The 24,490-nt window shown below is 42.4% G+C and overlaps 2 protein-coding genes across 3 annotated transcripts; one reads left to right on the top strand and one right to left on the bottom strand.

Annotated features, from left to right (window-relative positions):
- The first annotated feature begins 1,156 nt into the window (after nucleotides 1–1,156).
- Nucleotides 1,157–11,759, top strand: si:dkeyp-50d11.2 (calpain-1 catalytic subunit). Its single transcript, XM_062536716.1, has 22 exons — nucleotides 1,157–1,348; nucleotides 1,568–1,821; nucleotides 2,160–2,229; nucleotides 2,382–2,500; nucleotides 6,757–6,890; nucleotides 7,038–7,206; nucleotides 7,311–7,394; nucleotides 7,513–7,598; nucleotides 7,739–7,813; nucleotides 7,930–8,090; nucleotides 8,270–8,434; nucleotides 8,870–8,883; nucleotides 8,988–9,193; nucleotides 9,395–9,434; nucleotides 9,751–9,816; nucleotides 9,904–9,961; nucleotides 10,073–10,137; nucleotides 10,248–10,316; nucleotides 10,438–10,516; nucleotides 10,613–10,729; nucleotides 10,917–10,975; nucleotides 11,291–11,759. The coding sequence occupies exons 2-22, from the start codon at nucleotides 1,570–1,572 to the stop codon at nucleotides 11,315–11,317; spliced, it is 2,115 nt and encodes a 704-aa protein (XP_062392700.1). The 5' UTR covers nucleotides 1,157–1,348; nucleotides 1,568–1,569; the 3' UTR covers nucleotides 11,318–11,759.
- On the bottom strand, nucleotides 11,743–22,113 carry bbs1 (Bardet-Biedl syndrome 1). 2 transcript variants are annotated; one of them, XM_062536715.1, is made up of 18 exons: nucleotides 21,987–22,113; nucleotides 21,764–21,910; nucleotides 21,219–21,295; nucleotides 21,093–21,127; nucleotides 20,524–20,796; nucleotides 19,861–19,907; nucleotides 19,657–19,695; nucleotides 19,448–19,520; nucleotides 18,810–18,941; nucleotides 18,534–18,640; nucleotides 17,798–17,918; nucleotides 17,460–17,618; nucleotides 16,434–16,503; nucleotides 16,126–16,284; nucleotides 14,221–14,354; nucleotides 12,895–13,029; nucleotides 12,469–12,555; nucleotides 11,743–12,315 (listed from the first exon to the last, which is right to left on the bottom strand). In XM_062536715.1, the coding sequence occupies exons 2-18, from the start codon at nucleotides 21,895–21,897 to the stop codon at nucleotides 12,229–12,231; spliced, it is 1,869 nt and encodes a 622-aa protein (XP_062392699.1). In that variant the 5' UTR covers nucleotides 21,898–21,910; nucleotides 21,987–22,113; the 3' UTR covers nucleotides 11,743–12,228. The 2 variants fall into 2 exon arrangements, with proteins under 2 accessions (XP_062392699.1, XP_062392698.1); XM_062536714.1 differs by having other exon boundaries at nucleotides 21,992–22,113.
- Nucleotides 22,114–24,490: the final 2,377 nt, after the last annotated feature.

Below are 24,490 nucleotides of genomic sequence, written 5' to 3'. Positions count from 1 at the left end.
TTAATGGATCAGTGATTTACGAGACATGTCTTAGCTACAAGCATTTTAGAAAGTGTTGTTCATTACCGCGTTTTCTCTTGGTTCTTTTTTCTGAACCTTTCACTGACCTTTACTCGTCAGCTGAGAATCTGTGGGATCATGTGATTGTTTCAAACAACAGTTTATTACATGTAGAGCTGTGGAAAGCTATTAAACAGAAGCTGAACACTAAAATTCTATTTATAGGTCTGTGCGTATGTGTGTCTGTGTGTTTGTTGGTGTGTGCATGTGTATAGCGCGCGCACGTTCATGCACACGCGCACGTGATAGATAAGTTCTGCAAGAAATGTTTGATTATTTATTTATTCAAATGATTTATTTCATGCATGGCGGTTTGACTGTCCTCTGTCAGCTGTGGGACGGACACCCTCCTACACAGCAATGTCGGGGGTACTCAAATGACACCAGTGGTTATTGTTGCCTAACGTTTGACATATGTCAGACAACGATGCCGAGCAACTGGTTTTGGTCACAGTTGTAGCACATTTGCTAAATACCTGTATTCGGTTTGGTGCGCTACGAACATCAGGTGACCGACTGTTGCATTCCTATCTCACCACTGCCGCCTATTGAGCTTTGTGAAACAGTGGCCAATTTTGGTATGCTGTCGTGAGAGGAGCGGCCTCGGCTACTCAGCAGACAAGGCAGAGCTTCATTGAAGTTATGACTTATAACCCACGGCAGATCATGATGAGGCCCTCATCTTTACCCAGTTTCACATTTGCTTTATACTAGACATGCTTTGTGTGTTACTGTTTTATGTCATACTATTAGCAACCATGAATTGCATAATGTTAAACTGACTATTAGTTAAAAGCATTAATCAATATGTGATGCAGTACCATAGTCAATATGTAGCCGAGGTAATATGATGCCATATAGCCTAGTAGGCCTACCCCAATTATAGTTAACAGAAAATATTTTGTATTGCAGAATAACTGCAAGGAACACATCCAGTTGTAGCCATTAGGTGGGAGTGTTGTTCTCAAAATGTTATGAGCATGGGCAGCAAAATGTTGATGTGAACTGTTTATGACAGCTTCAGGTTTCCACTGAGGTAATGATTTAGCCTAAGTGTACATGGTTTCTTTATTTATTTATTTTTCACATCAAGACGCAACCTAATTTACTGTATGTTTTACCAGTAAGCTGCATGTAAAAGTGACTGCAGTGCAAAAAATGCACAGCCAGCCTTTTTAAGGTAGTCTGTCCTAAGGGAGATCTGTGGGATAGCCTCAGAACGCTCAGTCGGATTCAGCAATTCCCAAGGTGTGCTTTGTTTCCAGGAGTCAATTTTACCATATTTAAGGTAGGATCACAGTAGGCTAATGGAAAACGTCTTTCCCGTTTCAGTTTTAAGTTAACTAGCTACTTAGGCTTCTAGGTATAGTCTTGTTGGGATATAGCAGTCAGGTTAATTTATAGGCTGTACTTTTGTGGTTAGGTCAGGTCTGTTTCTTTCCTTCTATCTTAAATCTTATTCAACCGTATCATCCCCTTTGGTCCTGCGTGTTTCACTGGACAGTAGGGATGGAGCCTGTGTTTGCTGCGGGAGTGGCTTTGCGCTTGCGAAGCGACAGGGACCGTTCGGAGGGTCTTGGCCAGAATGACAAAGCTCTCAAGTTCCTGGGACAGAACTTTGAGTCCTTGAGAGCTCAGTGTCTTCAAAGTAAACGCCTGTTTGAGGATGACTACTTCCCCGCAAAACACTCCTCACTTGGTTTCAAGGAGCTTGGACCGAGCTCAGCGAAAGCGCAGGGGGTCCAGTGGCTGAGACCCACGGTGAGAGACTGATGCTGTTTGGTGACTGACCCTGGAGAGATCAGGTCCTCCTATTTCTATTGCACTTGTATTGCACATACTATCCTATAATCTTACATCTGAGCTGGAATTATTTTGTTTCCTGTAGTCTATGATAGATTACTGATGAACAAATACTGAAAACTATGGAAAATGACAATGAGCACTATGTCCATGATGAGGATGAAGTTAGGGATCAGGAAGATAGAATAAACAATCAATCAATCAAGTCATTAACTTAGAATGCTGAGAGTCAGCAGAGATGATCCAGTCACTCCTGTATGCTTGTCTGACCCATAGGTCTTCTCTGTGCACTTCAGGAGTTCTGCTCTGACCCCCACTTTATCGTAGATGGCGCGACTCGAACAGACATCTGCCAGGGAGCCCTGGGTATGTTCAAATCCTCAGTGGGGGGAGTCAGTGCCAAATGTGAATGCAAAGGGTTAAAATGTCAAAATACTGTTGGTAGATGTATGGCTCTGTGGGGAATATGTGGCCTTATTGTTTCTTTCATAGGAGCCTTTGATGCATGTCCCTGACAGGTGACTGCTGGTTGCTGGCAGCCATTGCATGCCTTACCCTGAATGAGCCCTTGTTACATCGGGTGGTGCCCCATGGACAGAGCTTCCACCATGACTATGCAGGAATATTTCACTTCCAGGTACTGTATTGTCTCTATCGTCTCTTACTGATACATAGATGTTTGTCTCATCCAATAACAGCAAAGTGTCATTATCTCCCATACTGTATACCAGGGCTCTTCAATTAGCGGCCCGCGGGCCGGATCCGGCCCCCGAGATACATTGTAGTGGCCCTTGAAGTGTTGGCTGATGTTATATATGAGCAAATCCTTATGATCGGTAGAGACGTAAATAGCTGGTGGAAAACGCGATAATGGAGGTGCAGTGATAGGCTACACTGCGAGTAGCGCCTATAAATAATATTCTGTGTGGTGCGTTGCCGTTGTAGGCTACTTTGTTACTGGATATTATACAAAGAGGTGCCTTGCTTCGTTTTTACGCAGCGTTGACGTGCGCCAAATCCAAGCTGTTTTCCTCAAAGCATGAAACATTTTTGGTGCATGAAATCTCACCGGTAGTGTGCCTCTCCAGTCCAAGCACATCCTCGCGAAAACATTCGCCACTCGTAATGTAGCTATTGGAGCAAATAGGAGTCGGTTTAAAAGTTTAACTGTGGCATCATTTCTGTTACATGCTCTCACTCGCTCTGAAGCCACTGCACCTCAGCCAACTGCACGTAACGTTTTGACCGAGTTGAACATAAGTTCCATCTTAGCTTAGTTTCAACGTAAATTGCCACTACGTTGGAGTATTATAAGCCACTAACATTTTAACGGGTTGCACCACGCAAATAGTTTCAATGTGAAACTAATACACATCCATCGCCTTGATGTCAAGTCCACTGTAAGTAACATTGATTTGTGAACACGTTCATCCAATTTAAATGGTGGGAACGTTAAATGTATGTTGAGATGAGTTACATATGCGACCGATTACGCACATTTAATTCATTTAAACACTGTTTGAAACCTGTTTGTGCCCATTGGAAATTGTATGGACCTAGCAGTTACTGCGCAAAGCTCAGATTCCATTGCTGTTAATGTTATCACAGATTTCATATTAGTCATAGCAATGCAGATCCAGTGTCACCTTCCCAATGCCTACCACTGTGGTAGTCTGGGCCTGTGGCAGAAATATTCCCAAAACACAAATACAACAAAATAACCACAAAATAATTATGCTTTTACAAAATGCAACATATTAGCAATATAGATCCAGTGTCACCTTCCCAATGTTGGCCTACCACTGTGGTAGTCTGGGCCTGTGGCAGAAATATTCCCAAAACACAAATAACCACCAAAAAACGATATTATCAGAGAATGTCTAATAAGGGACAGGCTCTGATATTATGCATTTACAAAATGCAACATTTGAACACCCATATTGGTGCTGTTGTAGTTTATTGTATCTACATTTGTACGTAATTACTCATATTTCAAGCGGTATTTCTCTGGCCCCGCAGTTGTGATACTTTTCATGAACTGGCCCCTATTACAAACTAATTGAATAGCCCTGCTGTATACAGTCATTGCAGTATGTGACTAAATGTAATTAAATCAAGCCATAAGACCCTTGCACAATCCCCCATGTTTTCTCTACAGGGGTTAAACCATAACTAATATTTTGACAGGTGTGGGATCAAATTCAAAGCGGCGTAAAGATTTCCATTTCTCCTTCAATCTGCCTGATCTTAGCTCTGTGACTGACTTCCACAGTCCTTTGATCCCAACCCCCCTCCCCAATGCTCAGTTACCATTCTTGCATATGAGCCAGCTCGCTTACTGCTATATTTAAAGGCTTTATTTATAGGTGAATGAATCTATACACCATGCTCCCCTCTCTCTGCCCCAACAGAACATTAGGGCAGGGCAGGGCCGCACAACCAGCACCCGTCTGCAAAATTCCAGTCATATCCACAGTTCCAACGGCACTGTGCGCTACAGTTGTCCACCCCCCTGGACAGAGAGAGAGAGAGAGAGAGAGAGAGAGAGAGAGAGAGAGAGAGAGAGAGAGAGAGAGAGAGAGAGAGGATAAACATGAACACTAACCTGCAGTAGACAGCAAATTCCCTGTGGACCGACAGCAATTCATTACAGTCAGCAGGTGGAATAACACATAAGCTGGAGGGATTGCCCACGATCAAAGAGCATTGTAGTATTCTACAGTAGATGAGATCATTGTATGTGTGTCGCGTATTTCTACCCTCTTTATGTAATATAACAGTGCATTACTTCACTGTCAAAAATAGTAAATATGCATTTTATTACATCACGTTGTGTTTTAGTGAATGAGATTTGGTCTTATTAACATTAGTACCCTGCACTCCAGCTCAGTTTAAGATGGACTGAGTGCTCTGAGGAGAAAGAAGCAATAATAACTCACTGCAGCAGTTCAGTTCAGTCCAGTTCCTGGTGCAGTAAAAGTCTTGGCATCCGTTTAGAAACCGCATATCTGTGTCCCTCTCCCATGTGAAGTTGGCTCGTTTCCCCCATATCTGCGCTGCTTGCAGCTTGATAGATGAACTGTATGACCGTTTTTCTTGATTGCTTTGATGCAGCACATTTGCAAAACAGTTAACACACAGGCCGAAACAGTGGAACTTGTTTGCAAAAGGCTCTAACCGTGCCAAAACATTTCAAATATGCAACAGAAGCTAATTGCAAACAAATTAGCTCTTTCCTACCAACCATTACACAGTGGACTGTAAAAATACAAAATACAGCACTCAGCGCGAATCAGTGAACCATTGCCTGTCATTGTATCCTATTACTATAGCTTTCATGCCAGTGCCATTTGTTATCAAATTTGCCTTCTTGCAAAGAATTGGATCCAGATTTAGAAATGCTTTGATACAAATTTATTGATTTCATTGATTCTTTTTTTTTATGTGGCTGAAAAGTGAAACACTATAAATATTGCTTGAATGACATCTGGGTTAACTGTTCTGCAAAAGGGTGGGGGGAAATGTGTCAATCCAATGAGAATGGGTTAACACATTTGCAAGAGGCGTCTTCTGCTCTGCTGAGATGATGAAAAGCGAGTGGATCCCAGTTTGTTTAATGTCAACGTAATCAAGAAAAACTGTAATGCTTGTGTCAACTCTGACATTACATTTTCTAACCAGTTAACATGCAGGTCTAAATAAAAGCACCACAAAATTACACTTTTCCTTGCAAAATGCTCTAACTCTCTCAAAACATTTAACATACAGTTACTGTAACATCCTGTAGTCAAATCACTGTGATTTGGCCCCGGCAGTGGCGCAACTGGCTGGGGCACCTGCACCGTACGCCGGCGACCCGGGTTCGATTCCCGCCCCGTGGTCCTTTCCGGATCCCACCCCGACTCTCTCTCCCACTCACTTCCTGTCATTCTCTCTACTGTCCTGTCCAATTAAAGGCATAAAAAGCCCAAAAAAATAATCTTTAAAAAAAAATAAAAAAAATCACTGTGATTTCAATCAACCAGTACGCACTGGACAATAGAATGCAAAATATAGTTCTCAAAATTAGGAGTTTTGGCCTTCATTTTTGCCATGTCTGTGCCATTTCTTTCTATTTTTTCTGGTATCAGAAAAAATGTGAAAAGACTATGTATTGAATAAAAAGGAATTGTATTAATTCCTCCCAAGTTGCAATTATCATTGACATGTAAGACCCACTGTCAGCACCTAGACAAGACAAATTGAATTGAACTACAAATCATTTTTTTTTCTTAAGTAGACCTACAGTAAACACCTGGACTTGTCAGCTTTTCTTCACCAGATAGGCAGGACAGGACTGAAATGTGCCTTAGATCCTTTCTGGCAAATAGCAACACAGAACAGACATGGTATCACCAATAGATAATGAATGATTGCTGATTGAACAATTGTGCAAAGGAGTTTCACAGCGGGGTCAGGCTTATGCAAGGAATCTCAGCCACCTGTGAATAGATGTGTTCCTTTCATTTCATTCCTTTGCACAGGAAAACCAATAGTTTGGGGTCTTTGAATGACATCTCTGTTAACTGTTTCACAAAAGAAAGGTGTGAGAAATGTGTGAGCACACTTGCAATTATGCTGTGCAAAGAAGGTGTTGCGTTTAAACCAAACAACAGATGGTTTAGTGTGCACACAGATAACAGATTATTCAGATACACAATAATTATTGATAATCATATTAATTGATAATCAGATATTCTGTGTGTTAATGTTCACTTGAAGTGTAAGACAATTTAATGTGTCACTCCTCATAATTGGTGTTGCTGGTGCACAGCTGTGCCACCTAGTGGTCAGGTCAGGTGAGGTCATGACTGACTCATGATTGAATTGCTCTCTCTGTTTGGCCCACTGCAGATCTGGCAGTTTGGGGAGTGGGTGGATGTGGTGGTGGATGACCGGCTGCCGGTGAGGGACGGAAAGCTGCTGTTCGTCCACTCAGCTGAGGGAGCCGAATTCTGGAGCGCTCTGCTGGAGAAAGCCTATGCAAAGTATGGCAAGAGAAAGGAGACAATTTAGGAGTTCTTTGTATGAGCTCACAAGTCTTTCATCCTAATATTAGGGACAGCTGTTTATTTCTCAGCTTTGAGACAACATTATGCTCCTCTGCATAACAACACTTCCACCTTGTGTGACAGGCTGAACGGCTGTTACGAAGCACTCTCTGGTGGCAGCACTTCTGAGGGCTTCGAAGACTTCACCGGTGGGGTGACGGAGATGTACGAGCTTAAGAAGGCCCCCCCAAACCTCTACAGCATCATCCAGAAAGCAGTGGACAGAGGCTCTCTGCTCGGCTGTTCCATTGACGTAAGCACTCTCGACTCTCCAACAGCTCTGCCTGAACCAGAGAAACGTCTGATGTCCATCTGATGTCCGTCTGATGTCCGTCTAATGTCTGTCTGTGCTCACAGATCACTGGCTTCTTTGACATGGAAGCCGTCACCTTTAAGAAGCTGGTGAAGGGCCACGCCTACTCCGTCACAGGAGTGGAGGAGGTGAGTGAGAACTCTACTCCACCCACCCTACCCCACCCACCCTCCAGAGTGGCGATACTAAAATGACAAGAATGCTGCGTCTATGAGAAAGAGCCCTTAGAGGGTGTTTCCTGTTTAGGTGGAGTTCAAGGGGAGCGTGACCAAACTGATACGCATCCGCAACCCCTGGGGCGAGATGGAGTGGACAGGACCCTGGAGTGATGAGTAAGAAAGACGTAATGAGATGGAGGGAGCGTGAGAGATAGAGAAAGAGCTGTGGAATGGACATGCCGTGTATGGCAAGTGTGCCATGGATTTTAAGACTGGCAACAGTCTTAAAGTGCATTACCTGTGGTTCTTTTCAGATCACGCGAGTGGAATGGTGTTGATCCATCTGTCAGGTCCAGACTATATAACCGCAGTGAAGATGGAGAATTCTGGTGGGTGGATTCTTGTGGTTGAATGTGGATCAGTTATTGTTTTTAGAGTTTTTCTCAATGGTCACCCTTCTCCCCTAAGCTTAGATAAGCTCACGCATATCTATCTCCACACACAGGATGTCCTTTAGTGACTTCATGCGGGAGTTCAGTCGTCTGGAGATCTGTAATCTGACACCGGACGCCCTGCAGGTGAGTCAGCTGAAGAAGTGGAACACGGTGCTTTACCCCGGGGAGTGGAGAAGAGGCAGCACAGCTGGAGGGTGTAGAAATTACCCAGGTACACCACTCTCTACCCCTTCGTCTTTACATCTATTTGTGTTCGTTTGTTTGATGGTCCCTTATAGAGAGGAATGTACATTACATTTACACTGTGTATGTGAAGGTATTCAGACTACTAGTGACAAATTGTTAAGTGAATGATGGATGTATGGGTTGCATGCATTGTGTTGTCCAAAGGAACCTTCTGGATCAATCCCCAGTACAAAATAGCCCTCACACAGCCAGACACAGACAGCCAGTCAGATTGCAGCTTTCTGGTGGCCCTGATGCAGAAGGATCGTCGTCGGTTACGTCAGGAGGGCAAGGACATGGAGACCATTGGATTTGCTATATATGAGGAACGTGGGTGTCTGCAGTGGGCAACACATACAGTAGATTGTAGAATTTACACTTCACCCAACTTAAAGGCAGCATCCATAATTAAATACAGTAGGACAGTTATTGATATAATTCACACATAATTCTATGTACTGTAACTAAATGTCTACTTGTTCATTGTGACAAACTTGCTCATACTTATTGAGCCCTTTTTCTTTGTCTAACAGGTTCCTGAAGAGGTATGTCAGTACCCCCTCTGCATTATTAGCTCATTTTCAGACATCTCACACAGTATTGACACATATGAACAGGACAATGTGGTTGTTTCACACACACTCTCTGAGTACAGTATGTGTATGAAATCACACACACTCTCTTCAGTATGAAATCACTGAAGCATCTGTTTGACACTCCTTCACACAAACATTCAATTAGCAATCAGTCTGCAGGCCTAAAAAGGTGCAGAGTGTGTTGTTATACTTAACAGTAAAACAAATATTTTTTTCTATTTCTTATACTCTAATCAATTGTATTTTGTATCTTGTGTTTTTTCCTCTGTTGGGTCGGTCAGTGTAAGGGTCAGGCGGGGATGCACCTGCGTCGTGACTTCTTTCTGAGGCACGGGTCCAAAGCACGCTCTGAGCTTTTCATCAACCTGCGTGAGGTCAGCTCCCGCTTCTGCCTCCCAGAGGGAGAGTACATCATTGTTCCGTCCACCTTTGAACCCCAGAAGGAAGGAGACTTTGTGCTGAGGGTGTTCTCGGAGAAACCGGCTGACTCCCAGTATGTGAGGGAACTTAAAGGGGTTTTACTGCTAGGGATCAAAGGGGAAGGTTGAAAATTAAACACGAAACATTTTGTTCATACTGTGATAAAACGAAAAACATTGTCACCCTGGAGGGTGAACAAAATGATAAGGACAACCCTGGGTTTTGATGGTGAGGAAAAAGGAAACTGATTGATGTTGTGTTTCTGTTTGACTAGAGAGCTGGATGATGAGCTGACAGCAGATCTGCCTGAGGACGTGAGAGACCGAAAGACTGACCAGCAGCTCACTTAACGTTACATATACATATACTGTACACACACACACACACACACACACGCACACACACACACACACACACACACACACACACACACACACTTCAGTTGACCCTGTCTAGTGCTTCTTTGACTGGCCCTTTTATCAACACCACTTAAGACTACAATTCAGCCTTCACTGTTTCAACATTCTAAATGATTCATGCTTAAATGTTTGAAGTTGAAATTTATTTGAGAAGTGTTATGATACTCTGAGGTGTTGTAGCCCTTTTTATAATGTGTGTTCCTCACTGTAGGAGCGGCTTGATGAGAGTCAGATTGATGAAGGCTTCAAAAACCTCTTCAAACAGCTGGCTGGACAGGTACGAGCATGGAAGATACCAGAAGTGAGGGAGTGATCTTCTGATTCTGCTTATGCCTTTGTATCATGACTATGCTTTTGTCAACAGGAAATGGTGATCACTATATCAAAGCTGCAAATGATCTTGAACAGGGTTGTAAGCAAACGTAAGTGTCTTCCTCAGGAAGCACATCTAGTGCACTACCCTTAGAGTGTTTAGTTTTGTACCTAAAGCCTTACTGAACATTTGAAAGGTTAATACTGTATGTCTCTTGCAGATAAAGACCTGAAAACAGATGGCTTTGGCAAGGAGGCTTGTCGATGTATGATAGCTCTCATGGACGTATGTGGTCTTCCCTTTCGTTTAAATTTCCGTACATGCGCTTCATACGCTTGTGTTCATCTTTCATGGACTTTCTTACATCTGGATTTGTGTGTCTTCCTCTATGACAGACTAATGGCAGTGGAAAGCTAGGCCTGGCAGACTTCCATGTGCTCTGGGAGAAAGTTAAGAAATACCTGGTGCGTAGGATCAACCCTCTAAAAAAAGATAATAGTAATACAATTGCGTATTTATCATTATTTTAAGTTTGTTTTATATCCAACTGAATGGAACTTTCCGTTTCTCTCACTATCCCCTCAGACTATATTTAGGAAGTTTGACTTGGACAAGTCTGGCACCATGAGCTCCTATGAGATGCGCCTGGCACTGGAATCTGCAGGTACAGCATAGCAATGAGGCTACTGGGAGACAGTACGGTCACTGCACATTAATGAGATCTGCTCAACTGTTGTTTCTTCTCTCCCTTGACCAACAGGTTTCAAGTTGAATAACCACCTCTTCCAGCTGATCATTCTGCGCTACGCCAAGCCAGACCTTAATGTGGATTTTGATAACTTTGTCACTTGCCTGATTCGTTTGGAGTCTATGTTCAGTGAGTACCAGTCACACGATACAAACCCTCATACTTGATCAACTGGACACACATGGCATCTAATGCTAAATAGCACCTTGTGTTCTTTAGTTTTACATGGAAGTAGGAAAGTCATTTTGATTTTTATTTTGGCCAGATAAGGAAATTGAAGAATGTTTTTTTGCTTTGTCACTCTGTACTTCTCCAGAGACCTTCAAAGAAATGGACACCGATGCTGATGGAGTGGCATCCTTCAACTTCACCCAGGTTTGTTGTTACGGGCCTTCTTTCTGACAGACTTCTTTTTACAATGCTCTCACTAAAGAATGGATTTCTAACAGGAGTGACTGAGGAGCAGTTTTGTTTGCCAAGGTTACAGTTTGAACACTTCTGAACCAGACACATTTGTATTCATCTGGTGGCATATATCAAGCCAAGTTTTTGCCCTGATTGGATTAATCTGCTTTCATATCAGAGAATGTAGAATGGTGTAATTGTTCTCAAGGCTTTCAGACGTATCAGAGCTTTTACTTTCAAAGGCTTAATGGACTCAGCTTGTCTTTCCTGTCTCTTCTCTTTCAGTGGATCTCTCTCACCATGTTTGCCTAGAGGGACATGTGCTGCTTTCTGAACTGGCCAATGCAAGCATCTACATTTCCACTGACCTTTGAGCTGTCTGGGACAAATCAAACCAAAGATAGTACATTGAAGTGACTGAAATCCTTTATTGCCAATTTTATTTTTTTTCACGGATTTAGCCAGATTTAAAGAGGAATGTTACAAGTAAACAGTGCATGTACACAAGTATGTAGCTAAGCCAAAGAGCAAGATTTTGGGGGCATTCGCTGTGCAAAAGTACATCATCTGCCGCATTAACATAAACACAATAATATCCAATGTGTGTGTGGTTTTTGGCTTTAGCTTGATACCATCATGGTATTTGATATGCAAATCATGTTCAAATCACTGCAGTGTTCTGGAGTGTATTCTGTGTCCCTTCCTGCTGGTGAGGAAATTGTTCAATAAAAAATAAAGTGTCTCTCATGATCTCCACTCACCGTAGAAAAAACCCCATAATGAATAATGCTTTAATTTAGACATCTTCAAGAATAAACTTTTAAAACTCTTAAACTTAGCAAATAGCATAATAAATAGAGTGGATTTGACATAGAAATATGTAACTACTCTGGACATATTACATTCAAGACACACGTTAATCTTTTCTTTTCAGTAACCAGCCATCTATAATCTATGGTTTAGCACCATCACAAACAAGTTTGAATTCAATACAAACTACTGTGTCCCATATCTGAGGTAAAACTCACTGTCTGTCTGCTCACGGGGCAAGCAGCCCATATCCACCTACACTACGGAAGCCTGTGAGGGCCTGAAAGGGCAGCTCGAGCTGGGCGCTCCATTCACAGGGATGGGGGGGTCGTCTGGTGACAGCCTTGTAGCTAGAGGCTAACGTGTCTCCAGGTGCACCAACTGATCTCAAAGTCTTGACCTGTGCGTTGGCTTCAGTTGAGAGGCAGACCCTCGCTGATGGGCATGTTGATGTGGGCCGTCAATAGGGGGGCACTCTTCCCCTCTCTCAGAACAAACACCTGCAGTCACACACAAGAGGAGACACGTCAGTAGCAGACACATCTAAGAGATATACACACTACTCCATAGACAGAGCATTCAGACGTGTTAGGTCAGTGTTAAAAATATGTATTAACTAAGGCATGAATATGTAGTTTAAATATGTGGCTTACTTTGATGATGTCTGAAATGCCTTTGTCAGTCAGGCACTCAACAAACGTGTCGATGGGATAGTTCAGGCCAGGGACCAGCAGCGGGATCTAAACAAACAAGAGAGGATATAATGGCTGTGTGTCGAGACGATTCACACTGCCACGGACCTGAAGTGGGACAGCTATATGGCCATTAGTCTGGCCCATTCTAAAGCAAACAGAGTGGGTGCCTCTCATTTGGTCTTTTATACATCCTCCCTTCCTTCCTCGGTCCTCGTCCTCACTGATCTACATAAAGAATGATGGGACGGCAACAATGGGATAGTTTATCCAGTGTTAGTTATAGATCAGTGGGAACGAGCCTGGAGGATTGAGCATCGAGGATCGAGGAGAGATGGTGAGAGGCACCCAATGTCAGCGGTGTTGAGGCAGAAGAGGAGGTTTTACCTTGAAGAAGGCCGTCTTCATGCTGTAGAGGCGCTCATCGAACAGGAAGCAGACGACCAGGTTCATGACGGGGCGGCTGGCGGCCGTGTTCTGGATGTTCAGCGTGAGCTTGAAGGACGGGCCCAAACCCTGGACCTGACGACACAGAGAGACTGCCATTTCCAACAGCACTGCACATCAACACGGAGGCAACACGGAGAACATCAACTCAGGTTTCCTATGCTGCATAGCAACATGTGCTGTGTTTTATCCCTCGGTTAGAGTTCTTGCTGATGTTCAGTTCCTGCCACTATTGGTTACTTCCCACAGTACCCAAAGCTGTCACTGTCACATGCAAGTGCTCATACCAAACAACTATTATATGCCTATTACAACTATTGTAACATCAGGGTGTTCTGAAACATCCTACTGATACTGAACAGTACTTAATGAGATGCCTTTGTGACCATTTCACTAAGGTTGTCAAGTGGGCACTTTCTTTTTTCAATGTTTCGCTGAATTAGGTCTCCAGAACACCTCCAGAAGTTTCAACCATGGTGCCTGAGTTGTTGATCATATATGAATGTTTATGTACAGTATGTTAGAAAGCTATTTATATAATGTAACATAGCTCCAATTACTATTTGCAACAGCATCCAGTATATACTGTAGATCTGTAACGCCTGCTTCTACTATAACAAACATACATTAAACACTGACTGGCACTGCTGAGGACAAATATACTTCTATAACAGTGTGTGCTTTTACAGGTGTTTATCTTTTTTTTACAAACGCTGAATAAAGAATGCCAAATGGTATCCACATTAATTCAAGCCAACAATAGTGCTATAAGAGAAAGAAGAATGATCCGAGGAACTCAAAAATTATGCATATAAAAACATGTTTAAGTACACAGGCGGCATGGACGATGTCTGCAATGTTGCAATGGATGGTGGGAGGATGTAGTGAAACGTGTGTATGCATGTGTGTGTGTGTGTGTGTGGAGGGTGTAAATCTGCAATGAATGTGTTGTAAATGGATTTTTATATTGTATGTGTTGATGCACTTTGCTGGAGTGGCTCTATGAATCTCATTGTACTTAAATGAAATAAAGACATTCTAATTCTAAGTAGTCATAAATAAAAGTGTTTATATGCATCATTTTTGAGTGCCTGGGATCTCTCTTCTTTCTCTATATCTGGAATCCCTGCACCGAAGAGCACCCAAAAAGGATTTACACCTTGCAGCACTCCAAACAGACCTGTTTTTCTGAATAGTGCCACAAGACTGGGACACGATGACTTGTCGAGTGTGGGCTCTGTGTGTGTGTGTCGTACTGATGCTTACCACTGCGTTCATCTTGAGCGGCTCCGTGATGCTGGAGGACATGGGCGTGAGGCTGGACTCCAGGGCCTTCACGTAGGCCCGCGCTGCCGCCAGACGCAGACGGCTCAGGTCCATCTGGAAGGCCCTGTGCATAGCTACGCAATGCAGCCACAAAATAAAAAAAGCAGAAGGCCAAACATATGGGCAACACTGCTTAGCAAATAACACCATAAAGTGAGTGGATTTGACAGAGAACACAAAACACAATACAAACTATACCCAAAAGGGGACAAAAATATAAACTATTCCTTAGGTATGCTTTGTAATGTAAGTATGAGTTTTTCTATACCAAATGTGTAACAGCCACAAAGTGAGCTTCAAATAATCATACTGTGAAATGAGAGTAAATAACTTTTAGCTTCAATAAGCTAACAGTTATAATAATAATAATTAATAATATTAATAATAATAATAATAATACAGTGAACAAAAATATTAAAGACATTACTCTATGAACAGCAAGTACTTGATAAGACTAACAAACACATGTTTTTTAACCTTTTTTGGGCCATGATAAAAAATGTTGCATTACAATAACAATCTAGTCTCTCCATTTGTTTACCGTTCAGTTCAGAGTCTGTATTTGAGACCGATCCACCACTGTTAAGAAAGCTAGACACCGCATTGTCTGTCGAGTTCTATAAAGTGGCATAGGATACGTGAACGCAGCCGTCATATTGCTGGGGGCAAACACCTTACTGACTATAGGCAGCACTTGCTGCCAATCAGAGACACCTGTTTCGCCTCCAGTGATCGTTGACCCCACCATGATGTCAATGCTATCTGATTCTGGAGCCCATTGCGGTATCAATCTGACATTAAATAATATTTATTTACTTAACAAGTCACTATATTGCTTTGCAGGCACAGACACTCAACAATGACATAGCCTACTATTTGCAACAACTAAATAATAATAAATGTTTTTAGACCGATTAAGTGAAATTGTCCCACAATGTCCCACGGCACACCTGGTGATCTCTCACGGCACACTGGTGTGCCGCGGAACAGCGGTTGAAAAACACTGCTCTAGATGAAGCTGTAACACCAAAGCGCATAATTGGTGCACGCCACGGTATGAGGCTTTGCATGAATTTGCCCTCTGAACTAGAAAATGTCAGACCTCATCTACCATACAGTATAACACAGTGTTTCACATACACTAGAAGTAGAAGTGGCTGAACGTGGAAACACCAGCTCTGCTATACAGCGCTCGCCACTCTTTCTAGCAGCCTACGGTACACTGAAAGAAAACCACCAGCAGTCTACGTGATGTTAATCTTATTTCCTGTTGGCTTTTAACACACTTTCTCACATGGCATGCAGCACGTTTTGTCCTACATTAACCTTCTTGCATTTAGCAGATGTTGCTAATCAAAGAGACTTACAGAAGTCAGAAACTAAACCCACAACCACTACGCTACCACTGCTGCTTTCACTGTCCTAGTATGACCTTCGGATGTACGCTACTGGTCAAGTTTGGGGTCACTTCGAAATGTCCATTTTACTCCATTATAGACAGAATACCTGCTGATATCAGTTGCAGTAAGATTTTTTTTTATTTTTTTTTAATCAGGGCAGCAGTTTTCAGATTATGTGCTTATATAATTGCAAAAGGGTTCTCAACTGTTGGAAATGGCTGATCTGAATGCAATATCTACATTGCCCATTATCAGCAAGCATTCATCTAATGTTCCGAATGCACATTCTGTTTACTAATCGGAGATCATTTTAAAGCACACACGCACACTATTTGTTTATCCATTTGCAATCATTCTGTCTGTAATGGAGTGGACCCCAAGTGACCCCAAACTTTTGACCGGCAGTGTACAGTGTATTGCTGGCATGTGCTCTGACTGAACATACCCACAGCATTCTCCCTCTCCCTCATGGTCTGGTCCACGTACAGCTTGGTCTTCTTGGGGACGTTCAGGCGGATGCTCTGAGCCAGAGGGGGCCCCGGGGCAGAGTCCCTGTCCTCAAAGACCGCTGTCCTCTTCAGGATCTTCACAATCAAACCTCCACCTAAAGAGTACATGTGCACGCGCACACACACGCACGTGCACACACACACACACAGACACAAACACATCAGGTAAATGGTTCTCTGCTTTTAAATTCTGGAAGTTAAATGTTAAAGCATGTTTGTGCAATGTTAATGGATTCCTTTCTACCTTTGGTAGACATGATTAAGGTACCATCCTCTCGCCCATAACGACCGAAGCAAATGCTGGTAACCACGTCCTGCATTTGCAAAAGGGCAAAGTTCATTCTATGCTGTAGGATGAGCTACGGCAACTCATGTGGTAAAGCAGTGCTATTTTGACTGATAGTGCACATGCAGAAGGCTGTGCAAGCAGTGTAGGCAGAGGCTATTAATGAGTTTGATAAAAAAAAAAAAAAAAAGCATTTCTATCCTATTATCAAATGGTCATGTCAATCAGTACAGGAGAAAGGTGCAAGAGACAGGATGACAAGGTATCATGATTGATGTCACTTAGGGGTCATGATTGATGACTAGCTAACCTTTTCTGACCATGTTAGTCGGTTTGGCTAAAAATGTCAGTCAAATGTAATGTTGCCTCTGTCGCACGGTCGTGCCACTTCACACCATTCAATATATGACCAATCAGACCGTACCCAACCAAACACCCTACTCAGCTCCTAGTATACACTATGGTTATCTCACCCCTTGACTTCTGCAACGCACTCCTAGCAGGCCCTCCAGCCTGTGCGGTAAAACTGTTAGAGAAGGTCCAGAATCCCTTCTTGTCTTCGATCAACCAAAAAGGGCATGTTACTCCACTGGTCATTGAGCTCCACTGGCTTCCCTTAGCTGCCCGCATCAAATTCAAGATAAGTCATGCTTGCATACAAAGTGATTGCTGAGTCTGTACTAGTAGTTTGACTAGTACTCAATATGTAGGCACTCCTCTCCGCTAGTACTAGTGTTGACAGATGCAGTGGTAATTCCTAGCTATAATCTCCCCCACACTGTATCTTAAATGTTCTATTGCTGTAACTGTAGTTCTGTAGCTTAATTGTTAAACTCTGTTATTCTATTGCTGTTAAGTCGCTTTGGATAAACATGTCTGCCAAATTAATAAATGTAAATGTTTCAGAAAACGTGTTTTGGCACTGACATAACTAGCCACTGTTGCATTAATAAAACTGTCTATAGGGGGTAAAGTGTCACCTACCGGAGTCTTGATGGTGCTCACGAGATTTTTGTCCCGATACACATGCACCTCGCAGCTGGCCAAGGCCACCAGCACAGCCTCAAAACCCCGCGTGGGCAGATCCATCACGCCCATGGTGGTCACTGGGGCAGGCAGGTAGACGGTCCATAGCTTCTTCCCCTTGAAGAGGAGGAACAGCCAACCAACAATCACAGAGATTCGTTTCCTGATATGCTCTTTAGGAAATACTATTTAGAGTACTGAAAAGTAAAACGTCTCTGTAAAGAGTGAGAATGAATTGAGGGGGGAAAAAATCACAATCACCCGAAATCATGGTGTGTGTGTGTGTGTGTGTGTACCTTCTGTGTGTAACCTTGCAAGGTCTCCTGAGCACACCCCACAACCACGTTCTTCCCTATCCTCACCAAGCCCACGGGGTGAGCGGCCAGCTCAATGCAGTACTTGGGCTGCGGAGAATCTCTGCAAGGGAGCACAGACATACAATGATCCAGTAATGTAACTGCAAGTCAACTTCACAGAATCACAGAGCTTGAGATTTATTTTTTTAAGTATATTTTTTGGGCTTTTTATGCCTTTAAAGATAGAGACAGTGGAGAATCGACAGGAAGTTAATGGGAGAGAGAGCAGGGGTGGGATCCGGAAAGGACCACAGGGCGGGAATCGAACTCGGGTCGCCGGTGTACGGTGCAGGTGCCCCAGCCAGTTGCATCACAACCGTAATTTCCCAACTATTAGCTGCGGCTTATACATTAATTTTGCTAAATTTCTTCAGCTATGAGGTTAATACACGCGGGCAGTTAATATGGTATTAATATGGCTTTGTTTCTTTTAACTTGCATAAAACACTGCTATGTGGCTTCTACACAATGCAGCTTATACACAGGAAATTACTGTATATGGAGCTGAAGAAAGGCCATCATCTGAAATATCTTGTCTTTCAAGGAAGCCTGGTATTTCCAAATCTCCGGCACAGAAATATGTCTATATATGGTGTGCTGAGAAAGAATGAGAATGTATGCTATGTTTTTTTGTCAGAAATCTAATCAAGAGGATATGATCTGTTTCTCTACCCACCTACGCAGGATATATATATTTCCATTGCGACACGCCACCGTGATGCGGAACTCGACATCAAACTGACCAGTCACGTCCATCATCGTAGGCACACTTGGCAAAGACATCTGACAAGATGCAAAGGCAAATATAGAACAGAGAAGGAAGTGACTAAAAAATAATCCAGTTAGAGACAACACATTCATGCTACATCACCTAGACAACCGGTTTGTGTTTGTGCATGTGTAGGTGTAAGGGGGTGCTTATCTCTGTGATTGTGTGTGATCTCTCACTCACCTTGGAGAGGATGGTGAAAGCCTCTGGGTCCAAAATGAAGATATCCTTATTCTCTGTGCCAATGACCAGACAGCTGACCGCGTCCTCATCCGCCATGTTCTTCTTCAGTGTGCCTATGCATGTGATGACCGTCTGGCAACGTACACACACACACACACACACACACACACACACACACACACACACACAAATAATGGTTCAATGTTCAAGTTGCCAATTTCACAAGAGATCATCACAGTGTAATCCAACTGTCGGAGGAATATCAAAGCTAGCTATCACTACTAGACAGCTGTCTGCGGTCAACAAACAGATTCATTTCAAATGTAGCGCTTTTTCAAAATGTCCTTGTCAAGGTTGCCGATGTTTTGGTTAGAAGATGTAAACAGGGGCAAAAAACTTTTACCTTGCCAATTTAGGTATATTACTCCTTACCACCTTCTGTAAACCAACTGTACACTACTGTCTCCACTGCACAACATCTTGTCCTGTCTATACTTGTATATCACATTGCCCTTTCTGCTTTTTTGCACTTCTGGTTAGACACACTGCATTTCGTGGTCTTTGTAAGGCCAGATGCCCGGACACTGTAAAATAGGCTCATCGTATTTTGAATTCTGGATTTCACTGCTGCTCATCACCTGTCTCCGTATGGGCTGATCTTTGTGCAAGTTGACGAAAGCCTCCATGTCCTGTGGCTCCAGCATCAGAAACCTGTCAAAAACATTCAGACCACCAACGCTTACCATAAGCCAACGGAAAATTACAAAGCACAGCAAGACTATGTGGTAAAAACAATATCACACTGACACAACAAAACGCAAGTGTCAAAATTGACTTAAGGTATTACCTTAACGACCTGACGGAGAGAGGAACTTCAGCTTTGTCCCTGAAATACAGACCTCAACCCATTAGAGCAGGTATGAATAATCAACTTTGCCAATAAGCACATATGCCAATACAAAAGGTACATTTCCATTGCTATGTAGTGGGGAACAATTATGTTACAGCAGAGCATTATAAAATCAGGTTTAAATCTTTTTGTGAAACCCACCTTATTCCCTCCAACATTTCCTTTAGGGTCATGGTGTCAATCATGTCCTTAAGGAGAAAAAAATCAACAATGAATCCCAATTCAGTATAAACAGACTTATGTACAGCAGCCCTACCTTTAGTCCAAACAAACGAATATAACATTAAAAGCTTTTAATATTTGACACATTTTAGAACGTTTAAATCACGTTGCGTCGGTGCGCAGTGCTTAATTTTGGGCTGCACGAAGCACTCGCACATGTGCGTCTGTTATGTTTTCCTTGTTCGCAAACCGAAATATTTGGTCGCAAATGCGAGTGAAATGGGCGCACTGTAGAGCCCTGGTTATAACCAACATTCACATCACTTTCACATCACAACCATGTTAAGCTATCTATCTATCTATCTATCTATCTATAAACAGTATAGCAATTATATTTACAATCATGCTTCCTGTTTTGCATGGACAGGCAGTGTGTAAATATGAATATTATTGCTATGTTTATATTGTTAACTATTCTTAAAATAGCCCACCGAAGTAGGGGTTCTCTTGAGGACAAGCAGTAACATTTACAATTACAAACTGGATTAAAGAACAACATCAACAAATCTCATTGTGTATACTGCATAAAAATATGAAAAAAAAAATGAGGCCATTCCAGGCTATGATAAAGCCAGAACTGACCTCCCTGGCTTGAATCCACACATCCTGTTCCAGGCCATTGATCTCCAGCGAGGGCAAGGTGAACTTGAAGTACGGGCGGAGATTCTTGTACACGTAGATGTAAGGGCCCGATGCCACTGCTACGGCCGGTGTGCGCGGCTCGTGCTGGTCCATGAGGAAAGCCACCAGGCCGGTGGGCAGGTCGAGCAGGGTGTTCTCACTCAGTAACCCCGTGCCACGGAACACCTTCAGCTTCATGTTATTCGCACCTGTGCCCAGATCACCAACCACCAGCTGCGCAGCAAAAAAGAAGACAAATCACCAACACGCAGAGGGCCTCTCAACAAGCCACGACATTCATATGCCATTCGATAACATTCATCAGTCTTCAACATTTACTACTCTGCTACATCACATGTACAGTATATCTTAAGACTAAAGATACTAAGTGGTGACTTTATATATGCAACATTAAATCATGGTTTGGCTCTGACAGATTAAATGGCCAATTTATGCCCAATCACATTGTTTTGGCATTACAGATCCATCTCTTCATACTTGTAGAACCTGTTGATGTACCAAAGTCATACCTTGCTCTCGCCATCTCCATGTAAGTCAGCTAGAGCTGTAAAAAAAAAAAAAAAAAAGCAATCAATATAACTGCAATAAATAGCAAAACCATTATGGCAACAATTGTGTATATCCGAAAAGCTTACCCATGCAAGACGAAAATGTGTAGAGATTCGCCACAGGATCATAATGTGCATCAAGCCATTTAGAACTGGCCATGGAACTGTGAACGGAGTGACAATTAACTGGCTGCTTTCAACCTCTCAACTTATACAACTCTAAAACATGTGTGGAGTTTGTCTAATGTTGACGTAACGTTACAATCTAACCAATCAATGTATCTAACAGTTGAAACATAACGGGGGAGGATTAGAGGGTCAACGACAACGTAACTAGACATTCCTGTTAATGTAAAGGTAATTTCTTTCAGACGAAGTCTCTCAAATGTTATCCTAATGTCATACATAACGTTGAAGTAATTGCCCAACTACGTGACAATCTGCTAGGTGAGGGATAACTTAAACGGCCAGTCAAGCAAGCATAACGTCAATGTGTTAGCTAGGACATGCTGACGTTAACGACAAAATAATCACCTTGCTATTTGATGTTTCCCTACCTACCAGTTGGCTAGTATTCATTCGTCCATAAAAATGATTTAGTTAATGGTCCCTGTATCTTTTCTACCACTTACTTCTCTTGCTCAGTCTGAGCAGCAGACATGGTGATAAGCTTGTTTTCCCAAATCCCTCTGTTACGATACCAGCCTTCCTTCAAAGAACAGTTCCCCAGCGAGTCAGCACTCGATGCAGAACCATCCACATGCATGTATGACACTGGCCTGGAACAGTGATCTGGTGTTAGACAAAGGAGCTCAATAGGCTCTGTGTAGCGAATTGAGAGAGCTAGTTAAATACCTAACTTAACTGGCTGACAGGTTTTAATCCTACAGTTTTCCTGTCACTATGGTAGCGAAGCGAGTGGCGGTGACGCATCTGAGTTACACAAAAAGAGTCCCCCCTACAATCACACATTCTTGGTTTGTAGTTCCTATGATGAGGTCTCTGGCTACAGTTTTACTGTCTATGAGGCTACAGTCCGTCTTGTTCAGGTAGGCTAGGCTAAGTTCCATTTTTTACAAGGCTGTTGTATAATTTCCATATTTCCATAATTCAGCAATTCATTGTGATCATATTCCTTTTCATTCCAATGCATACTTTCTGAAAAAAAAAAAAAAAAAATTAAACAACACCCATTCATGAGTTTCACCAATCAAGCGCCATGCAGTCTTCATTGATAATCAAGGTAGGCTACTTTATTTTATACACCTGTGGAACGGGACCTGATGAAATCCCCTCTTGCTTTTTGATGTGTTTGGTTGTGCTATAGCCTACTTCTTGTGAGTTCATATTCGTAGTCTTAGCCTACACTGACAGACTTTGACAAGATTTGGGAAAGATTCTTGAAAGATTGTATTTTTTTGAGTAGGCCTAGGCCTAAAGCTTGAATGAGGAGCATTAGTTAAAAGACTAGGCCTACAATCTTTCAAGAATTTTCCCCAAATTTTGTCAAAGTCTGTAGTTGCTGCGTTTACATGAGAGCTTTAATTCCGAATAAAACCACGTTAAATCGGAATAAAAGTTAATTCCGCTTTAAAAGAGACCATGTAAACGCTTATTCCGCTTGAAAATGATTATTCCGAATTAAACTTAATTCCGATTTAAGTGGTTGGTTTATTCCGATGTTAAAGCGGAATTAACTCCCCTCCTTCATCATGTAAACCTTTATTCCGATTAAATGTTTATTCCGTTTGTTTGGCGCATGCTCGTACAAGGAGGAAGAAGAAGCGCATGCTCGTTTCATGGTTAATTCGGCTCCGTCTTCTTCCCCCCTTCTCCGACAGTCTTCTCCTCCTCAGCTAGCAAACGTGAAGCTTGACAATATTCTCGAGCTGCTGGCTAAATAGTAGGCCTATTATCAGAGTTACTGTGAAACCCGTTTTCATTATGTTATTGTCCATGCTGTAACGTTAACCCGAGATGACAAAAAAGTTGCTAGCCAGCTAAAGTTTGTTTTCTTCCGGTAGACCTTATTAGGCTACGTTCATGCGCCGCCTGTCCAATCGGAACCCTTCCCGACCCCCAGACGTTCAGCAGAATACAATAAAGCGTAATTAACGTATGTTCCATGTAAACGCCAATTCGGAATTATTATTTCCATGTAAACTCGAAGGAGAATATTTTAATTCCGATCTATTTAATTCTGAATAAACTAATTCGGAATTAAAAACATCATGTAAACGTGGCCAGTGTAAGGTAGGCTTTACCTAAGAAGCTTTTAGGCCTATTCTTCCAGCACTTAATAATATGAATTATTCATAGATAGGCCTACAGGTCTGGCCCATGCGGCAGGTGATTAAGTCAACATGCAGTAGGCCTAATGTGTGTATATTTATAATATTAACAATTACTTATACAAATCATTTTTTCAATTACAAATAATTTCTACAGTTTCAAAACGTGATGTGTGAGTCTATTCTGATTGCTCAGTAGGCTACTGGACCTAGGTTATGTGTGTTATATAGCCCATGATTAGTAGTAGCCTTTAGGCCATTCGAACTAGATCGGCTAACTGTTAGGCTCAGTAGCAGGCAGGACGTCATAACCCTATCAAAACCTAGATCTTTTCACCACATAAACCAAGATATGTGCACGAACTAGGCTTATTATGGGCCTATTGCGCGTTCACGTGCTGTGCTCAAAATCCAACCACAGCAGCAGGAGTTGGAAGTCACAACAAGTTTTGACAGATTTGAAGTCGCTTTCCAGATAAAGCCTACTTCAAGAAGACTGTATTACAGCCACTCGGACAAAGGCATGTAAATATAAATACATATCTTTCGTCCAAGTGGCTAGAAAGTTGTGCTTATGGCGTATGAAACGTGACCTTAAATCCGTCTAAAACAACTTGTTTGTGAATGTCTGACAACTGCAGCTGTGGTGAGCAACGCAAGCATACGCAACGAAGTAGCCACGATGGGAAAACCAGAAGGCACAACACCGGTTTAATCTGGCTTGCTGCCTACATAGGCCTACCCTATTTCCTGATCCTTGGCCACAGTAGGCCATAATTTGGTTAAAACTTAAAACCTCTAAAGGGAAATACACATGATTTTTGAAGGTCACATGATGTAAGAATGAGGACATGAGAATATCAGTGAGAATCTTCCTCAAGATTCAATAGGCCTAGTGAATCTACATAGCTGGTCCAATAAACATTACATGTGGTTTAAAAAGAATCACAGGAAGCTTCTGCAAAAGTAGTACTTTCAGGATGATAGTCTATAGCCTGTGGTTGAAAATTGACCACATGACAACCCCTTACATAAATCTTATACTCCCCAGTTCATCCAACCTGTTTT

The sequence above is a fragment of the Sardina pilchardus genome, chromosome 5 (assembly GCF_963854185.1).
Source record: "Sardina pilchardus chromosome 5, fSarPil1.1, whole genome shotgun sequence".
In the NCBI taxonomy this organism is placed as follows: Eukaryota; Metazoa; Chordata; class Actinopteri; order Clupeiformes; family Clupeidae; genus Sardina; species Sardina pilchardus.
This window is presented reverse-complemented; position numbering and strand designations above follow the sequence as displayed.